The 11884-nt window shown below is 39.8% G+C and overlaps 1 protein-coding gene across 1 annotated transcript; it reads right to left on the bottom strand.

Moving 5' to 3' along the window:
* Positions 1-623: 623 nt before the first annotated feature.
* On the bottom strand, positions 624-10744 carry LOC144021162 (Kv channel-interacting protein 4-like). The gene is made up of 10 exons (XM_077525227.1): positions 10638-10744; positions 9692-9851; positions 3545-3643; positions 3349-3473; positions 3197-3266; positions 1519-1589; positions 1206-1313; positions 1023-1127; positions 881-943; positions 624-806 (listed from the first exon to the last, which is right to left on the bottom strand). The coding sequence occupies exons 1-10, from the start codon at positions 10689-10691 to the stop codon at positions 759-761; spliced, it is 903 nt and encodes a 300-aa protein (XP_077381353.1). The 5' UTR covers positions 10692-10744; the 3' UTR covers positions 624-758.
* Between the last annotated feature and the right edge of the window lie 1140 nt (positions 10745-11884).

Genomic DNA, 11884 nt, shown 5'->3' with positions numbered 1-11884 from the left:
CAGTAAAACCCTGCCTCTCCCCATGTGATTGACAGAGAAAGTGGGCGTGCGATTAGTCCGCAGAGGCAGGCGGGGGTGGGTCCGCAGTTTATGATGTCATAAAGTGAGCACTCGCTCGTTTTCTCAGGTTTGGAGGGGCTGGTGCTTGGAGAGCAGAATCAACTAGAATTTCTCAGATAGTGGCAAATGGAGGAAAACACCACTTACGTATGTTTTTGGTAAGAAGTTTAACACGGCTAAAAGCGCCAAAAAAGTAGATTTTTCTTGTTGCTGGGCAAAATACATACATACATATATCATATACATGCTTTTTGTTTGTTGTAAATTGTGAAAATACAGTTGACAAATGAGGTACCCAGCACACAAAATTGATTTAAGCGTGGATTTTGCGCTGAATACATATTGTAAAGGAAATTTTGGGCTTGACTTCCTCGTTGAGGACTGTACGTGTGGACATCACACCAACATTCACATCTAACGACATTTCAGTGTCTTCACTTCAATACACCTGGCATGGGAGGAAGCTGGAGTGGACGGGACGAGCATGCTTACCCCACATAGGAAGGCTAGTGTTCAAAGCCAAAATCCTCTTTAGCAAAGTTGGCTAAATGAGAGAAGAACAGTTGTTACATCATAACTGTGAGGTTTTATTGTCTTCCATCATCACATTCGTGTAGAAAAACACATGGCTTGTGTGACACTGCAGCAGTGAGGTGCCGCTCTTAATTGTAGGAGCAGTCGAACGGTTGTCTCCACCTTTAGATGACGTTATCGAACATGTGCATGGACTGTATGATGTTCTCGTCCTAGATGGGAGCCACATGTAATGTCTTAATATGTTGACTCAACTTGGAAATAAGGTTTCCAAAAAAATATCCACCTTTTGGCACGTCTCCAAGAACTCCTCGATGGTGATGACGCCGTCCTTGTTCGTATCCATTTTCTACAAGGTGACACACAATCAGTATTAATCTATATTCACGTGTTTGCACATACATTGAACTACTTCAATTTTTCCCAACCTGGAAGAAGCGTTCCACGTGGTCCTTGGGAGCGCTGTCCCTCATGCAGGGGTACGTATACTTGCCCATCATGTCATAAATGGAGTGCATGATGTCTGTCATCTCCTGACCAAAACAAGTCATTGCCACAAGCTGTTAGTAAACTACTTAAAAACACAAACATTTCCTGAAGGGTGCCAGCACCTCTCGAGTGATGCAGCCATCTTTGTTGAGGTCGTACAGGTTGAAGGCCCAGTTGAGTTTATCTGTGATGGAGCCTCTGAGAATGATGGACAGACTTAGGACAAAGTCCTACAGCCAAGTAAAAACAAAACAAAAACAAAATGGGACATAAAAGAGAGAAGTGAAGGCTATATTGCTGTTACACATTCAACCTACTTGGCCTTTACTTTTGTTTCTCTTCTAAACCACATCCTGCATATAAAACCACACAAACTAGATGTGTTGAAATGTTGTGACGCATTTAACACGCATAAGCACTTTAGTTCTGTTTTACCTCAAAGCTGACAGATCCGCTGTTGTGAGTGTCGAAAGCTTCAAACAGGAAATGTGCATACATACTTGTATCTGGAAAAGAAACACTTAATGTATCACGCACTTAAAGCTGGATTGTATTAACAGTGGAGAAGGCAGGAAACAACTCCTTTGTGTTAGCATTAGCATTCATGCAGACTATCCAGATTCGTGGATAGTTGGGGAGGTGATTATGTCGTGCTGAAGGATTGGATCCCAAAGCGCAGACACAAATAAGATTTTAACTATTTATTCACATCGAAAGGCGTAGAACAAACTTGACTAGACGAGAAACAAAGTGTTGCACAGATGAACAGGAAGTAATCTGGCGAAACACGTGATCTACGTACACAAAACCTGTTCTATGTACACAAAACCTGATCTACGTACAGAAAAAAAGCATATCTTCAATTACAAAAAAATAAATAAATCTTTCCAGTGGAAAAAAAAATGTTTTGCCTATGTGAAAAGCAATTCTACAACGGATAAAACTCACTTAATTTTTGGAAATTATATTCTGCTCTACGTACTGAAAACCCATGATCCACACGCGCAAAGCCAGTAATCTTTACAGCAGGGGGCGCTGTTGAATCAGCGCTGTATTGAGAGAGAGTTTGCCCAACTCGTTTAAGAACTACTACGCTGTGATTGGTCAGCTGCTGGTCATGATATATGGACGCCTTGTCGTTGCCATGCTGACTTTTATTTCGTTTTGAGTTTTGTTTTTTAAATTGAGTTAGTTTTTATTAGTTTTAGTTATTAAATAAATGCTTACTTTTAGTTAGTTTCAGTATTAGTTTTAGTTTAAAAAAAATGTGTATTAGTTGTGCGCAATATTTAAAAACCAGCATGGGAGCGACATCATCTGAAGTTGCTTTTCTATTGGCTGCTGCTCGATGACGTCACTTCTGTGTGACAAACTTTTAAACGTCCTTATTCCGGTTAATATTAAAATAAATATACTTAAAATCACATTTAAATTCATCCCCAAATGCTCATGCATTTAAATTAATTACCAAAGACTAAAACAAAGGACAGTTTTGCTATAATGAGAGTTGTAGTTAGTCTTGTAAACATAAAATGTAGTTTGAGTTAGTTTTCGTTTTTATTTTATTTTCTAAACAAAATTGTTTTTTGAATTTTAGTTTTAGTTTTTTCGTTAGTTTTAGTTAACTAAAATAACCTTGGTAGGGTACACACATACCGGTAATTGTTTTTTGGGGGGTTTTTTGTTTTGTTTTTACATCTTAACCCTTGTACCAAGATGGAGTTTGCTAAACTCCAGGATTCGTTTTCAATTCAAATTAAAGGTGTAACCTTTTTTTTTTTTTTTTTTTAACATACTGCACACAACAAACATTGTTTGTTGTAACGAATGATGGTGGTTAGTTGTTTTCCTCACAGTATCGATGATGTTGAATTTGGCGTGGAGCTGAAAAAGACCCAGTAGTTCTAAAAGTAAAAAATGTCCTCCCACTCATGTCGAATGTACAAATTCCCACGCTAAAAATGACAATGGACTGGCGCTTTTGCGTATACTCCTGTGGTTTGTTTGTTTTTTGTGGTACTTGTCTAGTTCTTTTCTTTGCACATCTTTGTAATTACTGTCTTTAAATGTAGACTTTGGTGAAAACGGTAGTCGTATTTTAAGAAGGACTGACCTCCCTGAGGGAAGAACTGCGAGTAGATGTTTTTAAACGTCTCTTCATTCACTGCACCACTGGGACACTCCTGGAATGAGAAGATAAAGATCCTCGCTCCCGCGCACGCAAACTGGTTACAGGCAAGAGCGAATGTTGCCAACGTGACTCACATTTTTGAATCCTCTGTAGAGGATCTGCAGCTCTTTCTTGCTGAAGCTGGTCTGCCCCGCGAGATGTTCGAGGCCCTCGGGTCGGTAACGCACTGCCGACAGCTCGGCCTCGTCGCTCACGCTATCTGCATGAGCAGGGAGATTGAAAACGCGTTACGTGCACTGCATGAATGACAGGATGCGGAGGGACACTGACTTTGATTGATGGAGCGGCTGGAGCCAGAATGGTAGCAGGGCAGCAGTTTGAGGAAGCGCTGCTTGATGGTCCTTTTGGTGGCTTTATTTGGTGGGTTACCTGGAAGGAACACAAGAATAGAATGGAGTTTCCTGTTTTTTTTTGTTTGTTTTTTTTAACTCAAAGCTCGTATTTTGTTGTATGAAATTGACACACATTCATAGACCCTTATGCTATCGATTAAAAAATCAGAACTAGATTTGGACAGAGAAATAAACACACTGGAAATGATTCAAAGCCAATAAATGATAAATAAGAAAACAACCATTCACACAATTTAGGGTTTTCAATGAATCGATCAGCATGTTTTTGGTATGTGGGAGGAAGCTTGTAACTCAGCACAGGACGCCAAGATGTGAACCCAGAAGTTAGAACCACTCAGCTCTGAGGCAGAAAAATCACAACAATAAGAACCAATTGCAGCTGTTTTTAAGTGAATCTTTGAGTTGTGTTTCAATTAAATTTGAGTTCTTTCAACTTTGTTTGTTTTTAGCAAGTGGGTTCAGAATTTACATTATAGTATAATTAAATCACAAATAACTTTTTTTTCTTTTTTCAATAAAATGTGTGTAGTATTACTAACCTAGGAATTTATTTTTGTTACTTCCGGTAACGGTAAGTAAAACGCAAACGTCACATGAGCACCTGTTTTCTAGCAAACACGACCAATAATTTATAAATACTGCCAGCAGAGGGCATTGTTACTCCATAGCTGAATAAGCGGAACCATCTCCAATACACTTTTTTTTTTTTTTTTAATGATTGCATAAACACTCCAAACAAAAGAATGACATAATTTTCAATACCTTAATCCAGAAGTATATCATGGTGTCAGTTCCTTGCAATTCTAAAGCACTAACTGACAAATCACCACACCCGTGATACAGTTGATTAAAAACACACGTTAGGTGTGCAAACACGATTCCTTTATTGTGGACACGCCAATCAGGTTTGAGCACAACAAAAACACATCAGGTGAGTTCACCTGCTTTCAACCGAAATGGAAGAAGTCAGAGCAGGGGCCGGGCGTCACTATATCGTTTTGCTAGTCCAAGTTAGCTCCAACAAAGTTTTGCTCTGACTAACCTCAAGGAAAAGAAAAGACAAATGTTGACATTACGTGCTGGCCATGTGAGGACGAATTTAAACATGATTGGTTACAGAAAACGTCATTACCAATACAGTATCTCTATAAGTTAGACCAACCAACACGGCAGATTCAACATGCGTGACAACACAAAAAGCTGAAATCTGATTGGACAACAACAACAACAAAAACAATCTAACAGACTCATATTCAGGATTGGCAACACTCCACATAGTGAAGTTCCAACATAAATGACTGACCAATTACTCCACCATGCTACCCGTACCCACTATTAAAACAATGAATCACTGTATTTTTCTTTGTACTAGTAGAAGGCTAAGTAGCTTTTCTGAGCCTACTTGCTGATTGCACATGTGCATGGCGCTATTATTCATCAAGAGCTTCATGCAGCGATGATGTTTGCTGATGGGATGTCAATCAAACATTTAAATACGGCAGCTGCAGCCGGGTGGAAGGAAAAAAAATTACGACACTTATCCTCATGATGCAGAAGGGCCAAAATGATGCAATCTTTTATCTTTTTTTTGCTGCCTATTGAGCGCGGAGAGAGGAGAAAAAGTTTACTTCATCCTTTCTCCTGGCACTATTTTTAGAAGAAAAAATTGATCACACTGGAATTTGATGACATCACACAAACACACAAGGGTTGCAGGTCACCATGTGTCTAACAGTGCACCTTGTGGCTGGACACAATTAACAATACAAGCACATTTAGACATGTTCACGTCCATAAAGTGGTTCGATGTGTTTCCAAACGACATCTCCCTCAAAGATTGAACTTGTGCACGCCCTCGGGCTGACTTTGATTGTTTCAATCAATTTCATTGTACGCGGCTCTCTGAGGAAAATCAATACACCTTTTTTTTGCTGCTGCTAACACTATTAAAAGACTCTTAGCCACTCTTTTAACAGCAAAGGATGAGACACTCAGACAAGAGAAATGAGAGTACAAAGTGAGAGTGAAGTTGAATTATAGGAAATGAAATATAAACAATGTAAATACATGACAAAAGTACCTCATTTGAGAACCACACCAACATTTGTAATTGCTAATTAGCAATTTCACTCATTTCACTCAATTTTAAAAACTGCACCTTACATGATGATGAACACCAGAAGCTGTCTGTTATTAATATTTTAGCATTAAATAATTAAGCCAGGTGTGGAACTAAAAACTCTTTTTAATCAACTTTCAAGTCACTGTTGGCCGAGCATGTAGCACAACAGCCCGCTCGCGTAACCTTGCTCTCGCAAAATGAATTGGTGGTTCGGACCAATCACAGAGCGACATTGTGTTTGGGGGCGGGATATGCAACTGTGACGAAACCAGGAAGCCAGCGCCGACGCCGGAGCTAACAAATAAACCCTAACATGGACGAATGGACGCTACAATTAATTCTGTTCTCGCAGAATTACTCACCGTTTAATTGTTGAATGTTGAACAGCGAGAGGCGCTTTGTGCATTTGTAGCTGGTAAGATGTTTGTGCTTTTCCCCCCTTCGACAAGAACGAACATGAAATTTTCACCCGTGGCCGTGATTGGTTCAAACAAACGTGTAGAATGTCGCATCGTCCAATCAGCTCGAATTATTGTACAGAATGTCCCGTCTTTTCCCGACGAAATTACTGTGGAGAGGTACCAGATGGATATTGCTGTTGCCAGGTTATAGTTAATGATAACTAGTGAAAAACTTCACCTTACAAGATGATGAAGCTGTCTGTTATTAATATTTTAGTGTTAAATAATCAAGCCAAGTGTGGAACTAACAACTCTTTTTAATCAACTTTCAAGTCGCTGTTGGCCGTAGTACAACAGCCTGCTAACGCGTATAGCTTACCAAAAGCAAACGTCTGTGTTGCCTTCACGGTAACACGGTGTGTCGGTCACTTACACCCACACACACACACACACACACACACACACACACACACACACACACACACACACCCACACACCCACACACACACACACACACACACACACACACTCTCTCACTCTCACACTCTCTCTCACTCTCTCTCTCTCGCATCTGAAGCAAGGTTTGGTAGTGGCTCAGCTACCGTGCTCAGAGAGGGAGATGGGGGTGTGGGGGGGTCATGGTACTGCATGCGAAGCACATGCTTCGCCTCATCTGCGCAGTCCCAGAGAGAGACACGAGGAGGAGAAAACAGGAGAGGAAAGGAGGACACAAACATGGTTTGTACAAGATGAGCCGAATTTGGAGACATTTTAATTGGTTAAAGTCAGATGAGAGAAGGAGCCGGATCAGCCCGTCCAAGTTGATATATTTAGTTGTTGTTGTTGTTGTTGTTTAATGCAAATTTAAAATAAAGCAAGGTCTTTTATCCTGGACCGGGTAAGTAGCTAATGTTTTTGTTTGCTGCTGCTGTTGCAGTTAAATTACTACTCACTATTGTTGTTGTTTGATTGTTATTTTGATTGTTGTTGGTTGAATTTTTTATTTTGTTCCTTGTTTATTGCTTGGAGCCTTTTTAATGTTAAATAAAATCATTTTCTTTGCTTGATAATTGTTGCTATTTGCAGTCAGTAGAGTGCAATATTTAGTTCACCAAGTCATTCATCAAAATGTATGGTAAATTTGTCGTAATTATTTAAAAGAAAAGCTAAAGTTAAAAGAGCCGTTTGAGAGCCAAAAACTGAGCCGATCCAAATGAACCAGCCCACCGAAAAAACCCGAAAATCCCATCACTACTCTACGGCCCATCCAGGCCATGGGAAACCCAAACTACGACCCACGAGGGTTGCTAAAATATTTTTATGTTGACACAAGATATTTAACACTGTCAACATCAAATACATCTCTGAAACAAGAATTAGGATGGGGGATATCTGTTGCCATTGTCATTAATGTGTTGATTGTCTGTGGTTGATGTTCTTCCATGTCACACCTGTCAACTTTGAACTTCAGTTTAAGGTCTTTTTTATGTCGTGTGGACATCCACAAAAATGGGGGTGGGGGTGGGCGGACAAAGTATCAAACCTATTTACAAAAAGTAAGGAGTAGCTGCAGTACAAATGTCCCCCCCCTTAACAGCGCAATAGTGAAACATCTCATAAAATGAACTCTCAAGTGAAGTACAGATATCTGGAAAATCAATTTCTTAAGGACACACTGCACAGAATCTTTTAGGACTCTCCAAACATGTCCACTTGTGCTTGACTGACATCTCCTCTCACGTCACGATTTTTCCAATCACTTTCCAAATTCCTGTTTGAGCTCACACTGACTTTCCTCTGAGACGTCACGGCAGCTTAAGAAGGGTTCGGCCCAACTAAATCAATCATGTCGCCTCCGTGCTTACAGTAATCCTCACAGAAACTCCACTAACATTCTGGATGACCATTTCTTACAACACACACACACCGCTGCCAGTGTATGGTTTGTAACAGACGTCACCGACGTCTCGTAAGAAGGATGAGCTTTGACTATCAAACCACATAAAAATAAAATGAATGATGCTGAGACATGTTTAGTCTGGGGAGGGAAATGATGACTCAGCAAAGTTCCAGCATCTCTAATGCATCAACGTTTCTGACACATAGCTCATGCATATTTTAAATACTGCCCGTCCAATCTGCTAGCTTGCGCCTCATCAATATTGTTTGCTGCTCTTCTGCCTTACGAATACTTATACACTAAAAATAAGTAGTACAATTTGGAGTTTGACTCAATTTAGGAGTTTGAACTTTGTGTCGCCATATCACCTATTCCCATTTGCCTGATATGACTCTCAGCATATTGTTATAATCCCTGCCATGGTTGCTCTATTCATACAAAATGCCGCTTGTGTTGATGCACCTGTTGACTGTTTGGTTAGTGACCATTGATTGGCCATCACACCAGCAAAAGAAACCGACCAACCTGAAATGAAACCTCCATTCTAATTGTCTGTAAACCAGCCAGCTGTGCATACTTCTATTCAAAGATTTAGTATGAGAGCAGGCACTCAGTTATTTTTGGTGACAAAGTCTATTTTTGGGACGATCTAAGCGGAATGATTAAGTGTGCTTGTCTTTGCAAGTATGCTTAAAAAGAAGGAGGGTGCAGGGAGAAGAGAATCTACTGATCTAATTACACTCCAAACACACTGAGGGAAATGACTGCAGATGACAAGAGATGCTGCAGACTTTTTTTTTTTTTTTTTTTTTATTGCACACTGGATAAAAACATTCTTGAGAGGCCCACATGCAAACTCCACACAGGAAGACCAAAGCCCAGATCCAATCTTGAAGGTCAGATCTGTGAGATGTACTTAAAACGTCCAAAACTTTACAACCAAAAGTTTTGCTTGACACTGTCAAAGTTCATTTTAAGTTTACTGTGTCTCTCAAGTATGGACAGACACGAAAGAGACACTATTTTTAATAATAGTTTATTCACTTAATGTTAATAAATGACATCTTTAATGTGACATTATACAAAGTTGATCCACTTTGAAAAATTCATGCAAAATCATTACATATAATTGGCCCAAAAATGTGTATTTAATAATAATAATAATAATAATAAAAAATTATTTAAATTAACAAACATTTATTATTATTATTTTTGAGGGGGGGGGGTATTATTTGTTGTTGTTTTACCAAACAATAAATAAATAAATAAAAATGTACCGGTAGTTCGACTATCTATGCCAGCAACGTATATTGACAGGCAGAACAATAAATGGCAGAATATACATAAACGACCTGTGCATCCACTTTTTCTGGCATTTTTGTAAAACGTGCCTTGACTCAACAAATGGGTCAGAAAAAATGCTGTAATGCATCAAGTTTGAATTATAGTTAAAATAAGATTACAACTATTTGTGCCGCGTTTAATACAATAACAATGAATGAAAAATATGAGCACTTTTTGTGTGTATATGTTGTTGCCTCCTCCCTCTTCACTGGAAGTGAACTGAGTGGAATAATTGTCTAATTAATTTAGACATCAACGATTAATCAGAAGTGGCAAGATAAGATGACGTCCACGTACCTGTGAGCGGGTCGTAAGATCGATCCAGTTCCGTGGACTCGGACAAGCTGTGGTCCTGACTTCTGGATTTCATGGTTGTCCCTCGACTTTCCAGGTCCGGTGGCACTGCTGGACCTGCACGCGATCTGCGTGTGTGTTCATCTCCCAAACATCGCCAAGGCTGCAAAGTGTGCAGGAGCGTGGAGGAGCGTGATTATGTCGATTATTCCCCCCCCCACCCCCTCCTTGCTCATCCAATCTCCAGCTGCTCCTCTTTCTGCACAAACTTTCAAAACACCGTTTGCTCGCCTCGTCCGACCACAGGGGACCATTAATGTCACATGTGGAGAAGGAGGCGGAACACGCAACAAGACGAACTTCATGATTCATTAGCATCTTGTTACATATGGCACATATGGCCACTTCACGCTATAAACTGGAAAACACAAAGTATTAATAATTTATTATTAATGACTCAATGGTTAATAGGATTCTGATTATACAAATGTAAACAAACAAAGTGCCACAATTGCGCATGCGCAGGTCAATACCCCGCGGCATTATGGAGACAAAAACAAATGCTCGCTATTTAGTACTGGATTTAGCCTACATTTTACCAGTACGCTTGAACGACATAGCCCAGTCAAAACTGTTTACTCACCTGTAGTTCCACACTTCCGTATTAGAGAATAAATTGTTGTGCAAATAGCAATGAAACATTTGGACATATGTATACAATTTTAGGTTATATGTAGCGCAATTTAGGTTAATCTTGAAAATTCACCTAATGCCTTCTCCTTTTTGTAAATAGTGTAGCCTATCGTAAAGACAAGGAAATTAGTTAAACAGAGGAATAATTCGAGCTGATTGGACGATGCACCATTCTACACGTTTGTTTTAACCAATCAACGACCGCGGATGAAAATCTCGTGTATATTTTTTGCCAAGGGAAGTGAAATGCACGAACCGCCGGTGAGTCATTCTGCGAGAACCGAATTAATTGAAGCGTCCATTCGTCCATGTTAGGTTTGTTTGTTTGTTAGCCCCTGCGTCGGCGCTGGCTTCCTGGTTTCGTCACAGTTGCATATTCCGCCCCCAAACACAATGTCGCTCTGTGATCGGTCCGAACCACCAGTGGTTCTGGGACGGCGGTTATCAGCGGGAGCGGTACAAGATGCATACTTTGGGGTTTGTAAACTCACCAATACCGCGAGAATTCATCTTGCGAGAGCAAGGTTAATCTTTGCACATAAAGGGTTCAAGCACAGAAAAATAGACACTAAATAGCATGAGGACAGCGGGGCATCTATAGGCTGTTTGCAATTGTCTTTGTTTAATGTCTAGTTTAATTAATTAATTGAAAGCAAATGCCAAACGGGAGCGGCAATACAGATTGAAGACTTTTATTTTTATTTTTTTTATTTGCCAAACTGCTGCTTACTGTAAAGTGTAGGCTATTGGGTTGCTTAAAAGTTCCACCATAGTGCTTGTATTTGTACTGTTTTCAGGACATTTACACATCCCTCAGTATTTGTTGTGCTCTTTTTGGGTTCCATGAGAAGTTGGAGGCAGATTCAGTCCCTGTGCACAAATGAGTGAGTAAACACAGCTTGACTGTTATACATGGATGATGGAAAAAAAAAAGAAAAAAAGAAAAAGAAAACAATTCTGTACAGCTCATCTTCCGGAGAAGTTTTTGCTCTTGTGTTGTGCACACAGAGTTACATTCCAGGACACACAAAGTGAAGCAAATGAGGGGGCAATGTTGGAGGATCAGCAGAGACAAAGTAGGCAATCTCCATCCGGATGAAAATTTGATGAGAAAGCCGATATGCCTAAATGCAACAATCCAAATACTCAGCAGCATTAATGCATTGTCGCGGTAAAAATGTCTGGCTTGGTATGCACTTAAACACTCATCCATTCCATTCGCTTAAGCCTCTTATCTGGATCGAGATTCAGGTTAGCTTGGCAAAAGCGGACGACACCTTTGACTTGCATTCACATCTTCATTTAGTGAGATCAAGTCAGCCAAAGTGAAACACTGCACTATCAGAAAGACCATAACCACATTAAGTAAAAACTTTTGCTGCATCTTCTGTTTACACAATAAACAGGAACAAATACAAGCATGAAATACGAATTCTATAAACAACAAATACAGTACTGTAAATGACAATGAATCCATGACAAACCAATGTGTCTTTTTTTTAT

This window comes from Festucalex cinctus, chromosome 6, assembly GCF_051991245.1.
Source record: "Festucalex cinctus isolate MCC-2025b chromosome 6, RoL_Fcin_1.0, whole genome shotgun sequence".
Lineage (NCBI taxonomy): Eukaryota > Metazoa > Chordata > Actinopteri > Syngnathiformes > Syngnathidae > Festucalex > Festucalex cinctus.
This window is presented reverse-complemented; position numbering and strand designations above follow the sequence as displayed.

Bases quoted from the DNA above. Each gene is read 5' to 3' on its own strand.
- LOC144021162 (XM_077525227.1), bottom strand. From the start codon at position 10,691: ATGGACGAATGGACGCTTCAATTAATTCGGTTCTCGCAGAATGACTCA. The intron at 3,267-3,348 runs GTGAGTCACGTT...TTCTCATTCCAG, and splicing joins TCTACAGAGGATTCAAAAAT to GAGTGTCCCAGTGGTGCAGT. The intron at 944-1,022 runs GTTGGGAAAAAT...GTCACCTTGTAG, and splicing joins ACGTGGAACGCTTCTTCCAG to AAAATGGATACGAACAAGGA.